The 11,683-nt window shown below is 37.1% G+C and overlaps 2 protein-coding genes across 2 annotated transcripts in view; one reads left to right on the forward strand and one right to left on the reverse strand.

Annotated features, from left to right (window-relative positions):
• Positions 1-4,854: 4,854 nt before the first annotated feature.
• On the reverse strand, positions 4,855-7,807 carry LOC113240067 (B9 domain-containing protein 1). Its single transcript, XM_026477274.1, has 3 exons — positions 7,494-7,807; positions 6,043-6,270; positions 4,855-4,994 (listed from the first exon to the last, which is right to left on the reverse strand). Exons 1-3 carry the CDS (start codon positions 7,741-7,743, stop codon positions 4,879-4,881), a joined length of 594 nt encoding a protein of 197 aa, XP_026333059.1. The 5' UTR covers positions 7,744-7,807; the 3' UTR covers positions 4,855-4,878.
• A 331-nt stretch (positions 7,808-8,138) lies between these two features.
• LOC113239992 (nascent polypeptide-associated complex subunit alpha, muscle-specific form-like) overlaps positions 8,139-11,683 on the forward strand; it is a 9,390-nt gene continuing 5,845 nt past the window's right edge. Inside the window, exons 1-2 of the mRNA XM_026477184.1 lie at positions 8,139-8,700; positions 10,672-10,806. Of these exons, the coding sequence (XP_026332969.1) occupies positions 8,629-8,700; positions 10,672-10,806 (207 nt within the window). The 5' untranslated portion in view covers positions 8,139-8,628. The remainder of the gene's footprint in view (positions 8,701-10,671; positions 10,807-11,683) is intronic.

Here is an 11,683-nt window from a genome sequence, read left to right on the forward strand (position 1 = left end):
AAATTTAAGTAAACAATAAAAACAATTTTGCAATTTTGCAGTGTTTTATAAAATAATCCTCATACCACTCTGAGCTTTAAATCGCAAAGATCTGAACAGCACTACCACTGCACCCGTCACCCTGAGACATAAGTTGACAAGTCAAAAAGTCTCATGTGCCTGTAATAGCACCCTTACCTTCCAAAATCGGAACGCAGTAATTCTCAAGTTACTGCTTAGCAGCAGATATAGGGAAGTGGCATGACTTCCTTGGACGAACTCTTTCACAAGGAGCTCTACTGCTACTAACATGATTCTCGTGTTCAAAATAGTCAGGATCACTTGATGCGAAGAATAAACGCTTTGGACGTGATAGACAAACATTTTTTTTATGATATTAAGTGGGAGGATGGGAGCTGGAGGGCAAGGAAGAACCTTGAGTTTGAACATCTAATGTGCGGGCCCAATATTGTGGGAGAAACAAAAGCTGTGACTCCGCTGGCTCGGACAGGTGAAGAGAATGGGAGAAGATCGTGCCGCGGAGAGGGCTTACTTGGGACAACTGAAAGGAGGCCGGCCGGTCGGACGCCCTAGGTACTGCTGGAGCGATGAAGTCCTGAAATATCTCAAGGACCTCGGTGCTAGTGGCCGGAAGGAGCAGGCTCAGGACCAGGAGGAGTGGCAGAATCTGGTGTCGGAAGCTAAGACCCACTTTGGGTCACTGCACCACCGAAGTAAATAAGTAAGTATGGTATTAAGTGATGGGACGAACAATTCGTGCGCCTGATGGTAAGCGGCACGCCTGTCCATAACAGTTGCAGTGCCACTCAGAGCTTTAAATCGCAAAGATCTGAGACATAAGTCGACAAATCCCATGTGCCTGTAATTTCACTTACCTTTCAAAATTGGCACGCAGTAATGCTCACATTCCTGCTTGGCGACAGAACTATGTAAGGTAGCAGTACTTCCATGGACGAACTCTATCATAAGAAACTCTACCGCTACTAATAATAAAATATAATTAAATTAATAAACTTTCATATAATAACTGCGTAAACATGAAGAGAATTTTACCTACTAAGTTAATGTGAACAAATAGGTAAAATGTAAGAATACTTTTGCGCAATTACCATAAGCTTTAAAGACGTTCAATAAATGTTATTCATTAGCTCTGTCCTCCCATACGTACGTACAAACAAACCACATACATTAATATGTATAAGTAGACGTTGAATCATGTATTATTTTGATAAAATAATTTTCCATTTTTTCAAATGTTTAATGTGTCAATTATTCTAAATTTTAAATAAACGCTTCCGGTGATTATTAAATCGTAATTCCGTACATATTTACGCACATCGCTGTATAAACACTATGGAATTACCGTAGCCGTGAATTTATCACGATCTTTAATGAAAAAACTATTTAAACGTCATTCGTTTCAACAAATCAATGTTCTGTGTAAATTACAGTTACATGTTTATTTGTAAGTCAATGGTTACATGTCATAAAATACAATTCACATAAAACAAATTCATTATAATGCAGATGTTCTGTGTCAAGTGTGTCTAAATCAACTCGAAAATTTGAAATATGAAATAGTTTGAGGCGGCTATAGAACAAAGCCTATGGGCTAACAAAGTGGTGTTACATGTCAAGTACCATTAGCATAAGAACACCCTATTATATAACCATGTAACTTGCAAACATCTTGTAAATAAAGAACATGAAAGCCGTAAAAAAATTGTTTGAATTTGACCATTATGATATAATTATCATATAATAAGCCGTGGCTAGCCTCATGGTTTCACCTACCGTCTCTCAAACAGTGCTCGTGGGTTCGAAACCGTGCTTGCACCTCAGAGTATTCTCGAAATTTATGTGTTAAACTTAATTTGAAATTAATAATGCACACATGCATAGTCCCGCGGGTGATATACCATGAACTTTTCGGTGAAGGAACACATTGTAAAGACTGCAGGTCGGGTTCACAGCCCTCGAAAAACATGTGAAGTCCCTAACCCGCATTGGGCCAGGTTGGCAGACCATGGCCTGAACACTCACCTTAGAGGACACCCGTGCCCATCAGTGGTATTTATAAACGGGTTGATAATGTTGAGGAAATAATTATCCCCAATAAAAATCGTACTATCTTGTTAAAATAAAGCCACATGTGATCATAAGTCAGCAGTCTGCCAACGCGTGTCTGTATGTCTGTGGTCCTCGACAAACTGTACAGGAATGAACTTAATAAGGTAGGACAAGAAGAACCCTGGCGCCCTTAGGTGTGTGCCTATCACTTATAAAACGCAATTTAACTCCGACTAAGCAAAAATGGTGAACTTACCAAGTTTTCTTTTTAGAAATTATTATATATATATATATATATAAAATAAATTTTAAAAATTTCAGTCGAAGCCATTGAAATAACAAAATAATATTAAAAATCTCTATCTCGTAAAATTTGGCTTCGAGCAGTTACGCGCCTTTTGCCAATACTACATAAGCGGATTTACACTATTGCCGGCGAAATTACACAATTATGTGAATTTTTATAATTCCTATGCTTTAGCCTAAAAAGATATCGACTAATTTTCTTAGTAGAATCTTTAAGAAAATTAGCAGACTTGGGGTCCAAGAGTGAGGGCTCTTGGACCCCAAGTCTGCTAATTTTCTTGCAATTGCAATTCCATCGACATTTCACTAAGATTAAATTGCAATTATGATAATATTTTTTAATCTGCTAAAATGTACTTGCAATGGCAGTTGAGTTCTTAGAGGATTGAAAAAAAATTGTGTTTCAATGGAATGTCAGCGGAATGGCAGTGATGGCATTCATTCATTCAATCACTAACGATCGATGTTGCCTTACTTAAACTATCATGGAAATTACTATGTATATAATAAATAAGATTTCGTTTAATCAACAATTTAGCCATCAAATTACTTAAATGCTGTTTTTTTTCACAAAATTAACAAGAAAAGAGATTAACTTTCTTACACTAACGTCACAGTAGGTACATTTATGAAAATGGTATTGATGTTAAGTACAATATTAATTTTTTTATGAAAACTAGCGACAGACATAACATTAATATGAGGAATCAAAATAAACTAGCTGTTCTTGACTGTCGTTTTCACAAAGTCACAAATTCAGTTCCACCTCACTATCTCGAAAAGGCTTTCTTTCTCCTTAGAAATCTGCGCGCAAAAGCGTTTTTAGCACGGTAGCGTAGAAAAGCTTTTTGTAATTCCAACTTGACGATGGAGTGAAAAAAAAAAATAATGACACGTTCAAATAAGCGCCTTGTCGTACATTACTTATTTAGATAATATAAATCCGTTGTTATTATTTCATTCTTATTATTGTTGACAATAAATTGGCAATGGTAAGTAATTGTGTTTATTAAATTATTTTAATTCGCTGAAGAACTAAAATGATTTCAATTATCACAAATAAAAGTACAAGAAAGAATAAAAATTGATGAGGCGTAAATTCAGAACGCATCCGAAGATAAACTTTTTCTTTTATTTTTTAAAAACTGATGTTTTAAAGTTCAATTGCTTTTCTTCCATCTATCATTTTCCTCGACCGAAAAAAACTACAGGATATTGGCGAAACGAAATCACCATTTTTTTGTATAACTTTTATAATAATATTAAACTACCGTACATAGTTATTTTTACTTGACATTGGCAAAATCATTGATTATTTCGATGGGGCATTTAAAAGAAAGATCATTTTCCTCGCTATAGTGAGGTGAAAACTTGTGTTTCGCGCGGCAGCAAAGTTGTTTTGCGTCTCGTGGCTTGAAACCCTCGCTACGCTCAGGAATCTATTTTTGATCTAGGTTCCTTCTCTTGCGCAGGTTTCAATACAAGCACTCGCGTCAAACAAAAACTTTGCAGCCTTGCATAACGAATAACCATTAAGAGGCAATGTATAACGCTTCTATAAGATTCCGGTTGATATAGTATGATATGATATGTTGATATCCAAAATTTGCCATTTACGAGGTTTAAAACTGTAGTGAAACAAAAACTTTATACTAAAGGTAAAACCGTTTTAAACTTTATACAGCTTCTGCGTACTTGAATGACAAAAATCCGTAGTAGTGACCCGTTTAGCTCTTGCAGGTAGCCTCGATCTAAGATGTTTAAATTAAATATTGTAATGATAAATGTATTCAAATGTAGGTATATTTACAAAGACCAACCTCTAGAATCTGCCCTACGAATGAGCAGTAGAGTTGAATCAGTATGACATTTTCAAGTGTAATTTACTTACCTATGAAATAAAGTAATAACTGCTCCGTGGCAGAACGGTTACCATGCCGGACTGCCACGCAGAGGTCTCAGGTTCGATACCCGGGCCGGGAGAAATATTTGTATAGCCTACATTTATTTCTCTCGTGAGTTTGGGTGTAATTTGTGGTTATCTATATGTGTGTCCATGGCACCCGCGACACAGGGTTTCCCTAGTGCGGGGCTATGTTGAGTGTATGCGTATTATTAAAGATTATTTGACTTGAAAAAATGCAATGACCGTTGAATAGTCGCTCGATGGCTATAGCCACTGGCAAGCCAGCACTATTCTGATTGAATGAATTGAATGAATTGGGGCCCTAAAAAGTTGTCTTTTGCATTTAACCTTATTACACCATGGTTGAATTTTTTTTTAAAACGGTACATAGAGGCTTCTAATTACGCACGTCTTTTTAAATCAATTTCTACTCCTGTACAGCGAGGAGGTAGCAGCTAAAGAGTACGGGAAAAAAGAGACTAAAAATGTGTTTTAAGGCGGAATTGCAGTAGTTCGGCCATTTGGACTGAATAGGTGAACTTCGGATGATAATGACTTTACAAATGAAAATAAGATATGTTTTATTCATTATAATTTCAAATATCGGTGGCTCTGTACGGCGGTGGCAGGTTATCGTAGCCTAGCTTGCGCAGGTCCTTGGAAACCATTGTCAAACTTAAGGTGATACTGCCGTAGGATTCCGTGCGTAGTACTGGAACAATGGAAAACTAATTTATATATGACTGTAATTTAGAGCGTCTACTCGGTATCGTATTCCAGATACGTGATTTAAAATGTGACGAGTGTAACTAAGCGTTTCCCACAAAAAATAGACACCATTTTGGTCAAGTTGTAAATACGTTTATATTTTAAGTTCATTTTGTGTTGTTGCGGTTTCCAAATAAACTTTTTTTTTCAAATTCGTTGCCATTACAAAAAAATATTTTAAGTATCCTGCAAATGCACAAGGTCTAAATAATTCTAATTTTCGTTAATCTATTTAAGAGTTGTTTCAAAGTTAAGCGGGTTCTTACTTACTATTACTTACAAGTAAACACCGTGGTAACCCAATGGTTCGACCTACCGCCTGTCAAGTAGAGAGTCGTGGGTTCGAATCCGGGCTTGCACCGCTGAGGTTTTTTTTATAATCAAGTGAAGTCGTACGCCTGATGGTAAGCAAGGTTGGCACGATTAAATCATTGCGATTTAAATCGTGATTTAAATAAAATTGGTTTTTTAATAAAAATCAGTGACTTAATTAAATGTGTTTCATTTTATTTTCTTTCACAGAAATGAACATAAAAATCAGTCTATTATATTTTAAAGACTAGGGTCTGTTCCATCTGAGAAATCAATATCATTATTATAATACTTAAACAAAAAAACCAGCTTGCCGCGGTTAATTAACCTTTTACATGACTACGTTTTACGCTACGTTACGTTTTTTAAAATGAAAAAATAAAAAGAAATCGTGATTAATTAGGATTTTTTCCAAAAAATCGTGCTTTATTGGATTTTTTTTATCATGATTTTTTCCAACCCTGATGGTAAGCTACACGCTTGTCCATAACAGTTGCATATATGCAGTGCCACTGAGCTCTTTAAACCGCAAAGATCTGAGGCGTACTGCCACTGCGCCCGTCACCCTGAGACATAAGTTGACAGGTCCCATGAGCCTATAATGTCACCAGCACCCTTACCCTTCAAAACTGGAACGCAGTAATACCCTGGAACCAGCAAAGAATGTGATAATTACTTACAATAGTTCTCTTTGCCATTAGCAAGCATCTTAGGGTCAACTAGCTCTGGGTATCGTCCTGTAACCCACGCCAACCATTCCCCTAGCAATGTAGCGGCCTGGGGCCGCACTAGTGACGCAGTGATTCGCCGTGGCCCCGTCGTTGGCGGTAACAATGCGAGCCCGTATCCGCGCAGCGAGTCTCCGCTTAGCGAATTCTGTGCTCGCACTGTTACTATAATTTGGGGCCCTAAAAAGTGTGAAGGAAAACTTTAAAAAGCAGGTATAGCCTAGTCTTAGCGAAAGGAATGGGAAGGCTCGGTCCACAAAATTTATTTTAAAAGAAGAAATGAAAAGACCATAGGCCGGCCACATACAGTCGGAATCTCGTCTTGAAATTCCGGCGGCAAATCCGTACAAATCACGGACTTATCACAACTATTCCGTTCCGAAATTATTTCCGATTGCATGCGATGCATTTGGAACTCCGCACGGAAAAAGCCGTTCCGAATGCAAGTCTTCCATAGATTTTGAGGGGCCGCAACTCACAGTCTTAAATTGCGTAAGTATTTTCGCTACTAGAACATCTGGACTCAATGCCTCGCGTGTCTCAACTGTCTTGTTATTCCGAATGGAAAAAATATGTATTTATGTGTGTGATGTATATACGGAATGTCGAATCGAATTCCGTCTGTATGTGGCCGGCTTAACAAATAAAACGATATAAAAAGTACCTACAATTAGTATAAAACACTCCCTAAATATACTTTCTCAAAATTCTCAAAACGCGTGCTTATAAATCATCACCCACATTTAATTTCAAATTTCACGTAATTAACTTTATGATTTAACAATAAATACGTCCTCGCGTTTTGAGAATTTTGATGGAGATAACGACGTAAGGCTCAAGTCACACTGGCGCAGAGTCGAAGCGTCGCGACGCGTCGTGTTTTTCGCCTATAGCATATTCACCTCTATTTTACCATTATTAAAGTACAAATTTGTGTTATACAAATATGGAGTCTAGTTACTTGGGCGCAGTGAGGCGTCAGACGCCGACGACACTGTGATCCGGGCGCATTAATGCGAGAGTCGACGCGCGTCGCCAAGAGTTGTAATTGAACAACAGGACGCGGCGCGACGCTTCGACTCTGCGCCAGTGTGAATTGAGCCTAACAAAATGAAATTCGTGAACGATTCAAAATTTGAAAAAGTGGCCAGGAACCAGTAAAGAGTGTGATAAAAAGGTAGGATAACGATTAAAAATTTCAGGTCACACAGGTATGTACGGTAACGTATGTTTCAACATTTTTCACGAAATATATCGGTTGTCGATTAAAGACCCGAGTAGACCAGTGGAACGTACATGCCTTCATACAGAAGCCTTAAAAAAGTTTTTCAATTTTTCAGTTAAAAATAATACATAAATAACAAATGTACAAAACTATTTCTTGTAGAAGTAGAAACACTTACAGCCCGAGACATTTGTGCTACTAAAGACCATTTCCAGTGGCATATTGAAAACAACTCTCTCAGGATCCTTGCCAGATTGTGCCATTTGGCTGGTCCCAAAAGTAAGTCCTGATACAGGCTCCCAATCCGCACCCCATACGGTGTCATACTGAATGTACAAATTGTCGTCGAAAACTCCCGCCGGAAATATTATGTACTCTATTTGACCGCTAAAGGACACCAAAAACTTAGTTATTTCACTTTCATTCATTACTATATCCGATTAATATAAAAGTTATGAAAGAGATTTCAGCGAAAACACCCGGCTGCATTTAAGGACAACCACAATCAAAACAAACGTCGTCATGGTAACCGCTTCAGTGTTACCATTTTAAATTAAAAAAAACCGGTAAACCATGAACAACACTTTTTTTTAATCATGTCAAAGGAGAATACAAAACACAGAATAACTACAACAGTTTATTAATGCAACGAATGCAGTAAAAGGTACCAAAAATCTCTTCCACAAAACTTTTATTATAAAAAAAATAGATTTTTTGTTTTACGGACAATAGACAATAAACTTCCGCTCAACTGTTTTACCGACAGTGTTCTAAATTCCTCCACAAGATGGTGCGGCATATGCTTTCAAATTGCAATCGGCCACCATTGTCGAAAACGAATTTGTTTCAAGTTTGATGAATTTACATTTTTCGTGGTCGTTTTCGCCAGCATACTAAGTTTTCTTCTTAAAGCTGCAGTGTTCATCATTGTTTTAACAAGAATTTACCCTTGAAGTGTTGCGAAAGTGTATGTTTTTGTGGAATAAATGCGCCCAAAATGTCACGCGAAGCGAGCATCAGATTTGTGAACACCATACCACACTGGAAATAAACTTGATTCTCAACGGAATAAGTGACAGTGGACAGTGAGAACGTGTATTTCTAGAATCTAGAAACTTGTGGTATGCAGTGGAAAGTGTTTTCAGTGGCATGCGCTCTTGAAAATATTTCTGAAGTTTATGTACACGTCGTAAGACAGCACAGTTACGCGGGCGAAGGCTTGGAAGTTGCCGGCATCGTTATGGTGGACTGAGAGGAGTGCGCGAGGCAGTTGAGCACGCGTTGTGTGTAGCGCCGCGAGCGGCCCGTGCACGATGTCCGGCGGCTCGCAGCACAATCCGAACGGGCGGCAGGCGCAACTGGGTCCCGGATGGAGCCCCTTGCAGGTGGTGCTTATTGGCCTGTTTTGTTGCAATACACATTCATCATAACCTATTCGTAGTAGCATAACAGCGCAAAACCGTTATGGTATTGTTAATGCCGTCTAGATTCATGAGAATCACGACCAAGTGACACATTATTACAAGTGTAAACTAATCATTAAAAAATGTTACACGCTATTGATGTGGAGCGCGCCAGTTATCATGTAAATAATACAGCAGATCAGCTGTTTCATTGACAAGTTACTTAGGAGTGACATTGTAGGGCAATGAGTGTACAAACAGTACAGTGGGCTCCACATCTCCTTTGCTTTGTTCTGTGACCTTGGGTATATTTTGCATATGAAACTTTGAGATTTGTCAAATTTGCCACAGATGTTATTTTTTTTTTATAATTAGACTTACTATAATCTTGTTCCAGTAACTTGTTCCAAAGTTTTTATGGAAATGTCAAGCAGCCTTTTTGTAAATAGTTACATGGAAAATTTGTCTATTTATGACTCATCAATGTCACCTGCTGCAATCACTTCTCACTTGAAGTAGAGTCATCCTTGGCATTATTTGCATTTGCCTTAATGCCCTTAAACCTTGAAATGTCATTGAAAAAATCTGTATATTTTTTTGAACCACAGCTTTTTGCGCTTTTCTGTGACTGTACTTGTAAACTATAAACTCATACTACTACTGACCTGTCTTTTAATTTATACATATATTTCATTTTAAAAACAGGGTTATGTCTAAAAGCACCCAGAATAGATGACCATGAAAGGTCTAAGGGTCATATTCCAGAACTCTACTCAATACTCAAGTCAGATTCAGATTCAGGACTTGAGTATTGCAGTGAGCACTGAAAATCATACTCAAAGCCTTGCCATTGGGGTCATATTTCCAGTGCTTGAAATCATACTCAAGTCTGCTCAAATCCTGACTTGAGCATTGAGTAGAGTTCTGGAATACGACCCTAAGATGAATAGCTAATGTAAGAAATACAACTCAGTTACATGATGATGCAGAGGCTTTGCTACTTTGACGGGAGGGATGGGATAATATGTGTTTTCCATCTTTTTTTCATACAGTTATTGATTTGTAAAAAAAATTAATCATATTACATATTAAACATTACAAAATTATGTTTTCAAAAGCTGTTAAATTGCCGAAGTATTGTTAAGTTCAGAAAGGTACCTTACAATATTTTGTAATGTAAAGAATAAAAATAATGTACAATTATGTAAAATATTATTTCTTTGTAAACTGCTTTATTGACGCAACACATTTTTTGCTCCTACTAAATTCTTACGTACTTACGTGTCCTACATACTTTGTATAAACAACAATTGATTAATTTTATTATATATAATGTTGTAGATAATGATTATCATTAAGTTAACTGCCAAATGAGTAAAATGTATGGGTGTTATGGGTTTCCCCTTTGCCTTTGTTCGTACTGATAATTCCTTCCTTCTGTAATGATTAATAGATTTATTGTACTGATGAACAATGAAATGTAAGAAATTTCAATTTTCATACATAATTTAAAACCAGTTAGTTAAATTTTATTATGTTTATATTTTTATGAACATAACACTTGTGTACTGAGCTCAGTGCTTCCCAATACAATAATTTTAATATTTGTTTTCTACTAACACTGTAGAATCTTAGGATCTTTGGTAGGAACTGGAGTGGGTTATGTTGCTTCTTTATCTACATTGTACCACTTACAACACTAATGGGCATAATTTACAGTTTTGATTATTAATTATTCACGTCACAACATAGAACTTCTAATTCTGATTCAAACTATGTAAATGACTGTTTGTCAAATTGTAAATGACATCGGCCATTGGCCTTTGTAAAGAACTATTTGTCAGTAGGCCTAGTATCAAACCTAAATTAAATATTATTTTTATGAATACCTGGAATTTAGTAGTACATTATAGTCTGAATATAGGAGTCAGTTAAAGAGGAGTGAAAATGCAGTTGCAGGTTGCAAATTTCCTGGCGCGCGCGCCGCAAGCGCACATGGCGTCCGAGCGGGGGGTCACGTGGCATACGCCAACCCCCCCGCCGCACCTCTATCACGTCCCCGCGCCGTCGCCGCCAGATCCCTTACAGGTAAAAAAAATCTAAAATATTTTTACAGTACCATAGGAATGTTATAATTTATAATCAAATTTTTGTTATTAGCATGTACGGCTTTTTGCCTGTTCTTTGCTTGTGTTATATTTGTTTGCATGGCCACATTTTTCATTCAAACGTCAGTCAATTAGGAGAGCCATTCATAAACTAGAATATGTTACTTTTTAATGTAATGTTACTAGTAAAGTTTTGGTACAATGTAATGGGCATATAGTGTTATTGATTGCCCAGCCCTGGGCAGTTATAGGCAAAAGGGCCCTTCCATGATATATACCATTTCCCCCATCTCACCACCATTTTTACCCATATCCAAATATTCTCGACAACAAAAAAGTCGTAATTTTATGGTTATTTCAGTAATGTCTTAAAATAGAGTATACTTTAGTTATCACTACAACAAGTTAAAAGCTTTTGAAGCTATTGCGCATTCCCAAGTATGACTACCTATATAAACATTTAAATGTTTGTCTAACGTATATAACTGTTACCTTAACTAATAGTTACCAGTTGGATAAACATTTTTTGTTACACACACACTTATAGCTACGCACTAAGGAAACCTTGGGTGCCATGGACACACATAGACAACCACAAATGACTCCCCAACTCACGAGATAAATAAATATAGGCCATACAAATATTTCTCCCGGCCTGGGAACCAGAACCTCTGCGTGGCAGTTCAGCATGGAAACTGTTCGGCCACAGAGGCAGTTAATTGTATTAACAATTAATGTAATTAATAAAACAATTGTAATATGTAGACTGCTGTGCTATGCATAACTTTGGATGCTATATTGGTTGCGAGCTTTATTGTAATATATTTTTTCAACAACATTAACCCGTTCTTGAAACA

Source organism: Hyposmocoma kahamanoa, unplaced genomic scaffold (assembly GCF_003589595.1).
Source record: "Hyposmocoma kahamanoa isolate Upper Pololo Valley unplaced genomic scaffold, ASM358959v1 119, whole genome shotgun sequence".
In the NCBI taxonomy this organism is placed as follows: Eukaryota; Metazoa; Arthropoda; class Insecta; order Lepidoptera; family Cosmopterigidae; genus Hyposmocoma; species Hyposmocoma kahamanoa.